Source organism: Salvelinus alpinus, chromosome 9 (assembly GCF_045679555.1).
Source record: "Salvelinus alpinus chromosome 9, SLU_Salpinus.1, whole genome shotgun sequence".
NCBI lineage: Eukaryota > Metazoa > Chordata > Actinopteri > Salmoniformes > Salmonidae > Salvelinus > Salvelinus alpinus.
In genome coordinates, this window is record NC_092094.1 from 24,375,238 (window position 1) to 24,382,473 (window position 7,236).

The 7,236-nt window shown below is 45.7% G+C and overlaps 1 protein-coding gene across 4 annotated transcripts; it reads right to left on the reverse strand.

The window, feature by feature from the left end:
* Positions 1-225: 225 nt before the first annotated feature.
* Positions 226-3,934, reverse strand: LOC139584521 (putative nuclease HARBI1). Of its 4 annotated transcripts, XR_011676772.1 has the most exons (10): positions 3,184-3,934; positions 2,920-3,096; positions 2,768-2,829; positions 2,599-2,685; positions 2,476-2,517; positions 2,252-2,425; positions 2,137-2,172; positions 1,484-2,038; positions 1,091-1,202; positions 226-996 (listed from the first exon to the last, which is right to left on the reverse strand). XR_011676772.1 is itself a non-coding variant. In XM_071416486.1 (6 exons), the coding sequence occupies exons 1-6, from the start codon at positions 2,776-2,778 to the stop codon at positions 626-628; spliced, it is 972 nt and encodes a 323-aa protein (XP_071272587.1). In that variant the 5' UTR covers position 2,779; the 3' UTR covers positions 226-625. The 4 variants fall into 4 exon arrangements, 3 of the variants coding, with proteins under 3 accessions (XP_071272587.1, XP_071272586.1, XP_071272585.1); XM_071416486.1 differs by lacking the exons at positions 2,137-2,172; positions 2,252-2,425; positions 2,476-2,517; positions 2,920-3,096; positions 3,184-3,934 and adding an exon at positions 1,299-1,414 and having other exon boundaries at positions 1,484-1,758; positions 2,768-2,779; XM_071416485.1 differs by lacking the exons at positions 2,768-2,829; positions 2,920-3,096; positions 3,184-3,934 and adding an exon at positions 1,299-1,414 and having other exon boundaries at positions 2,137-2,517.
* Positions 3,935-7,236: the final 3,302 nt, after the last annotated feature.

The window sequence follows — 7,236 nt, forward strand, 5'->3', positions numbered from 1 at the left end:
CAGATGTGGGGCATTTCGTGAAATTGTACTTCAGTATGGTTTCATAAACAAAGACATGCTGATGTGCCAGAATATTAAGTATCACATTGTCATAAGTATCAAAACTGTAAAAACAATATGTAGCTTTTCTGCAAAAAGAACCAGCCTCATAAATTTATGACTTTATCCTTTTTCTTCAGTGTGGCCCTAGTACTCTGTCATATAAACAAATACACATTCCATATGAATATAAAAACACAATGTGTAACATTATGTTCCTTTATTGAATAAGGACAAAACAAAGCAGGTAAACCATCAGCTCCTTTCGAAACTGAAGTCACAGTGACTCTACAAGATGGAAAGCACAGAATCCAAGCATATTATACAAAATGATACATACACATTCAAAGGTCTGTATATAACACACCCTGCATGTCTGCACACTAAAATAAATGCAGGACAAATCCATACACATCAACTGAACAGACAAATGAATGGATGCAGTAGCCTCCCTGCAGCCTTGTATTACACACAGTATACCGCACAAACATCATAAGAGGCCAAAGTCGTCAAAAAACGAACCCAAAAAAAACCAAATTCCTCTGCCACCGCAGGACATATTTAACCAAAATTGAAAGCACACATACTAACTAAAATAATTCAACACATATTGGTCCCTCAGCAGCCGACCACTGTCGTCATCAGGGAAGATTGCCGGATTGTCCCAGTCCATGGCTGGTGGCACTCTGGGGGCCCTCTCCTTCCTCAGGCAGGCCACATTGTGGAGGACAGCACAAGCCACAGTAATATCACATGCCCTAACAGGGCTGACCCTTAATTTGTGAAGGCAGTGAAAGCGTGCCTTCAGGAGGCCAAAGGTCATTTCAACTCTGGCCCTGGTCCTGGCATGGGCATGGTTGTAGGCCTGCTGTGCTTCCTGGGGGTCTGTGAAAGGTGTCAGGAGAAAAGGCTGGCAGCCATACCCCCTGTCTCCCAGCAACACACCAGAGAATTCACCTGTCAACACAAAATCTCATCATTACTACCTCATAAACACAGTGATATTCTTGACACAGCCATGATGGTTATAAATAGGGGTTGTGTGGCTTACCTTGTGATAGGCACTGATAGATTTCAGAGGCCCGAAAGATTCTGGAGTCATGGACTGAGCCAGGCCATTTTGCCACAACATTGCTGATCACACAGTCAGCATTGCAGACCATCTGAAATCATAAGATGAGGAATATTACACCAATCAATGCACATCACTGGCAATGCAGAGTGTTCGTCAATGGACAATATCAAAAAGTTATGTTCACCTGAACATTAATGCTGTGAAAGGATTTCCTATTCACAAAATCGGCCTCATGGGCACCTGAGGGGGCTTTTATCCTTATGTGTGTGCAGTCCACTGCACCAATGACATTGGGGAAACCTGTCACACAAAGTAATGAGTATCCTACTATGTGTTAACAGTTGTCCTGTAATTTGTAGATCCTCTTACCTGCAATCCTATAGAACTCCTCTTTGATGTCACAGAGTCTTCTGTGGCCAGGGAAGGAGATGAAGACATCTGCTAATGCTTTGATAGCCAGACACACACTCCTTATTGTGCGGCAAATTGTGGCCTTGTTCAGCTGTTCTGCATCCCCCACTGAGTACAGGAAGGCTCCACTAGCAAAAAAGCGCAAGGCCACACAAACCATTTGCTCCACACTCAGTGCATGGCTCCGTGCAGTGCGGTGCTTAATCCTGGGACCCAGTAGTCTGCATAGATACCTGATGCCATCTGCAGAAAACCTGTATCTTTCATATAGATGGTCATCAGGGAAGGCCAGTGGGTCCAACCGGTCCCTGAAGACCCTTTCTCGCCTGAAGGCTCTCCTCAGCACAAGTGCTTCTTCATCCACCACATCTCGCACGAATGGGCATGCCATTGTCAGAGCAGAAAGGAACACACAATTTTGGGCCTTCATATAGGCTAGTGGCCACACCTGGTGCTGGGGGGGTGGGCAAAAGAGGGCGATGCCTTATAACGATGACTTGGTTGTACTGATTGCTGGGAAAATAAAAAAAACCTTAGAAAGATGCCACCGTCCTGTGTGCTCACAATAAGAGCTCATATGTCATGGCTCACTTGACTTTACGAGAATATACCTAATTTTTATTTTGAGCTGTGTCATCTTCTTGGAGCTGGGGGAGGAAAGAAAAATAATGATTAATACATTTGTGTTACAGTTAGCATACAGTGTACATTGAAGGCATATCTCACCTCCCTCTCAAGTTTTTTTATTTCAAGGTCCAGTTTCCTAATTGTCCTCTTTTTTATTTCGGACTCCAGTGCAAGATTTTCCATCTTTTTCTTCTTGTACTGAATGTCTATGTCTGCCAGTTCTATTTGGCGCCGGAGGTGGTTGCCATACAACTTTCTGATAGCTTGTGAGCTCTGTGAACACAATACAATTAGCGGTGTCGTGTCCTTTTATTAATACGCACTATGTTGCCAGGCTGGTTTTCCCACTGTATAGCATCTGGGTCCTGTAAAAGAAATTAGATTTTTTGATGAGGACTCCTCACCATTGTAGAGTAAATAGTACTTTCACAGTCTTAACATGATACCTCATGCCTTCTGGAATCCAGAGAGATGGTCTCCTCCTCATCATCGTCTCCATCATGTGCTGTTGCTGCTGCACTGGGGCCTTCACCCTATCACATTTAATCGGATTCATATTGAAGCTAGTAGACAAGACATGCCAGGCCTACAGTATGCCTTTGATGGAGTACTCACTGGATCAGCATCGTCTGGTGCTTGTGCTGGTGGCTCTAACAGGAACACAGTGCTGCCAGACACTGCAAGGCAATAGGTAAACCAAAGTCAGACAGTCCAAATTGATTCAATATGAATGTGGTTGTATCCCATGTAGAGATGGAAGGACATACCTTGAATGAAGCGGGTGGCATCTTGGGAGGAACCTATGCTCGTCTCTTTCCCCCCAGGGATCCCCTCTAAGACGGGCCTGCCTTTATTTAGCTCCAAGGCCATGTCCTCTGCTGGGGTAAGGTCAGCCTTTGGTGACCCACCACCCGTGCCTTGTCTGTGGGTATTCTTTTTCACTGCTAAAACAGTACAGACAATGTGTGAGCAGGCACCTTCTGGGTACAATATATGCTTGTGCTTTGTTAAATATTAGTCAGGGACCATACCATTCTGCAGAATGTTCTTGTATTTGATTTTGACCTGCTGCCATGTCCGTTTTGGCCCGTTCATGTTTAATCTACACACACACACACACATTTAATGGAGTCACACTGCAAAAAATTACTTGGTATTTTTGTCTTGTTTTCAGTAAAAATATCAAAAAATTTATCATAGCTTTATACAGTGTGATGGAGTTACTTTACACAATTTCACTCATATCTGCAGTGCATTTCAATTAAAAATTTAACCGTTTCATAATTACAGTACAACTGCATTTTTGGAGATGTGAATTAAATATTTGAATTGTAATTGTGATGTTTCAGCGGAGCGGTGAGTGTGTAATTGTGCACTACTTACGCATTCAGGCGGTCTGCAATACTTTGCCACGCTTTTTCTCTTTGCTTTATCACTGTGGCGGTGTTGCCTTTCTTCTTAATTATATCTTTTACCTCCTCGTATGCCTCCATGAGGATTTGTGCTTCCGACGGGGAAAAGTACGCGGCTCTAGTTGCCATGGTAAATCAGTTAATCTGTGATCTGTGGCGGGGTCTATTTGAGTGAGCCGTGAGCGCGCACCTATCCAGGATTGGTTTCACCTGGCTTAATGAATCCGTGTCTGCTCATCCTGGCTTGGTCTTTGTGCAACCAATTAAGCCTGGACGCACATGTTTTGGCTTCATTGAGCTCAGCTGAGTCATTTATCCCGGATGTCTTAATTCTACTTTTGTGCAACAGGCCCCTGGAGACAGATTTTTTCCCCTCTCGCTTTGCCTCTTCCTCCCCGATTAAGTGTTTACTGAGGGGATTCTATTAAACTGACCCAGGGTGCACTGGGCTATGGCCCATCACGTGACCGGCCGAAGGCTGTGAGGGAGGCACGCCCTTCTTCTTTGGGGATTAACTGCGGTTGGCATCCAATATGTTACATTACCGCCCCCAACTGGACTATAAAATAAATATATTATGCTTTGTAATACAAAATGGGAAAAGAAATAGGTTAAAAATAATAATAAAGATACCCTCCCTTCAAACTAACCCTACACTCATTAAAAACCCACTACCACATTCCCCTACTTTGACCCTATCAACTCCTGCACCATGCCAACGGCCTGGGAGGACGGGACACCACCACTCAACATACCCTGTAACTTCTGAGGTCAAATCTCGTATACCAAAATACTTCTCTGCAGCTACCACCACAACATCTATTTTCTGTGGTTTATGTTCCATTTCTGCGGTACAGTTGCTAACCATTGCTATGAACACTAAGAAGCCAACCTTACTTAAGTAATAATGCCCTCGAAGCCAGTATTTGTAAGATATATTGGCCAATATATCCTCCAAACACCAGCTTTGAGGGCATGATCACTTTTATACAACGGGTTACCAACATATTCAAATAATGATTTACATATTTTTATTACATATTTTATTTTTATGAATTCATTCTTCCTTCAACAAGATGTAGTCTCGACACAAATCTAGGGTTGCTACCCTAACTGGTTGGTCGTTCATTCTATCGGTTCGTTTGCCAGAGACGCGACCCAGTCGTTAAGTATTTTTGTTCTGCATCTATGGACCCAGTCGTTCGATCTAAATGTTCTATTGCCATACTGGCTGGCAACGTTCTTATCCCATGGTTGCTAGCTAGCCAACTACGGCTAATTTACAGTCACGTCAAACAGTGCAGCCAGAATAGCACCATTCGCCTCAGTTATGTTGTCAACAAGGTAGCAGGATCTGTTGTTCAGAAACATAACCGAGGTAAAGACAGTTTCAAGTTGGATATTCGCACTTTCAAACCACTTGAGCCACAGACTCCAAATAAGTGTCACGATGTTGGAAAAATTGCGCAAAACACTGCACAGGTCTTATTTTCACGATTTGGACATTCATTCGCTTTCCAAAGCTAATAAACATTTGGAAATGTGAGCAGCATTAAGTATTCCTAGTTGAATTAGTTAGGGAGGGTAAACAAAGTACAAACTTTTGTTACATTTGAATTTCAATAGCTCCTTGGTCATGTGACCTACTGACCTCAACCAAGGTTCAGAATGTCCACTAACTACCCTTCTATATTGCACACCCTTTAGTTTGTCCATTTTCCCCTCACTCGATTGAAAAAATTTTTTTTTCAAAATGTTACATTTCAATAGCTCCTTGGTCATGTGACCTATTGACTTCAGACAAGGTTCAGAATGTACACTCAGTGAGCCTACACATTGCACACCCTTTAGTTTGTCCATTATCTCACACGTTTTTACATACATTTTTCAAACGTTCTAATTTCAATAGCTCCTTGGTCATATGACCGGACTGACCTCAAACAAGGTTCAGAATGTACACTCAGTGGGCAAGTCAGATCCGTAACTTTGGGATAAGGATTGGCTCTAAGGGCTGAGTCGGCCGGGCTGGGGTGCGAAGCGGGGCTCGAGCCGCTCTGCCTCCTCTCGCCACCGTTAGAAGTTCGTTGTGCGGTCTCCTGTGCGTGGTCTCGCAAGTGGCTGCGTGCGGGTGTTCGTCGGGCTGGTCTCCGTCGGCGGGCAGAAAGCGGACCGGTGGGGGGTTGGGTCCAGCGGTTGGTGACAGTGACTCTGGACGCGCCCCGGGCCCTTCTTGCGGATCTCCCCAGCTACGGTGCTAGCCGGCCCTTAGAAGCTGACTTAGAACTGGTATGGACCAGGGGAATCCGACTGTTTAATTAAAACAAAGCATCACGAAGGCCCGAGGTGGGTGATTTTTGCCCAGTGCTCTGAAGAAATTCAATGAAGCGCGTGTAAACGGCGGGAGTAACAAGGACTCTCTTAAGGAGTCCTTAGCCTTAGTAAGGGAGAAAACGAGGTAGCCCTCTAGTAGGGCTCTTCCAATCCCCCCCTGTATGTCACCTGTTTTCAGGTGTCGCTAACGTACGCAAAGAGAGTCCTGCAGATGGGGGTGGCTGTTGATAGTTAACGGAAGGCAGCAGTCGGTCCTGGAATATGGGACTTTCGCTCAAGCATGAAAATGTGACGGCGGTTCCACCAGACTCAATGATTTGCTGCGGGGCTCTTGTAAACGAATCCTGACCTTGACAGGAAGCCAATCAGAGAATGATGGCTCAAACCTATCCCTGGCTTTGGCTGGGAGGGGAGGAGTCAAGTCCTGGGGATGGCTGATGAAAGTGTACTACTGGCATCAGTCTTATCACAGAGCGGCTGTAGTGAAACGTTTAAACACGCGTCCCCGTATACTTAGCTAACTGTAAACCGCAAAGGTGTCAATCGAACGCTGGCTTCGGCTGGACCCGCTAACAGTGGAGCACTAAATGGAGATGGAATGTGCTTAGCGGTTATGGACACTGCCAGGTCTCAGGTCCGCCTGGGTGCGGGACTCTACACATTCTATGTGAGGGCTCTCCTCCACACTCCTTGGAGCATGTAGCGTGTGCCTTACCATTAGCTGACACTACCAAGCCTCAGGCTTGCCTGAGTGCGGGACACCACACATTGTAGGTGGGGAGGTCTCCTCTACGCTCACTAGACTCGAGGCAGAGACTAAACCCATTGGCCCCACAGTGATAGGGCATTGAATGGATCTGGATCATGCCCTACGAAGTGGGGAGAGGTATCTCCAGCTTGTCTGGGGAGGGAGGCCTACATCTGATGTGGGTAGTACCATCCACGCCCATTGATTTGCTGCAGACCCATAAAATGGACGAGTGAAGCCTAGGTTCCCACTGGGCACGGATCACTGAATGTCAACTTGATGAAATTCAAAGGAGCATATCCACCTGTCGCGGTCGCACTCAAATCACACAAGCACATTTGGTGTATGTGCTTGGCTGAGGAGCCAATGGTGCGAAGCTACCATCTGTGGGATTATGACTGAATGCCTCTATGTCAGAATCCCTCCTAAACGTAACGATACCGTAGCACCACAGATCTTCGGTTGGCCCGGGATAGCCTGGCTCTTTTGGCAGGTGAGTAGAGCTGTTTGTGACGGGGTTGGGGTGCGGCCGGATGAGTTACCGCCCCTCTCCTGATGCGCACCGCATGTTTGTGGGGAACATGGTGCTAAAT

What these genes read in the sequence shown, in the direction of transcription:
- LOC139584521 (XM_071416485.1), bottom strand. Translation starts at nt 1,955, where the DNA reads ATGAAGGCCCAAAATTGTGTGTTCCTTTCTGCTCTGACAATGGCATGC. An exon ending in TTCACAGCATTAATGTTCAG is followed by an intron (nt 1,203 to 1,298) that starts GTGAACATAACT and finishes TTATGATTTCAG; the next exon opens with ATGGTCTGCAATGCTGACTG. An exon ending in CTATCAGTGCCTATCACAAG is followed by an intron (nt 997 to 1,090) that starts GTAAGCCACACA and finishes TTGTGTTGACAG; the next exon opens with GTGAATTCTCTGGTGTGTTG.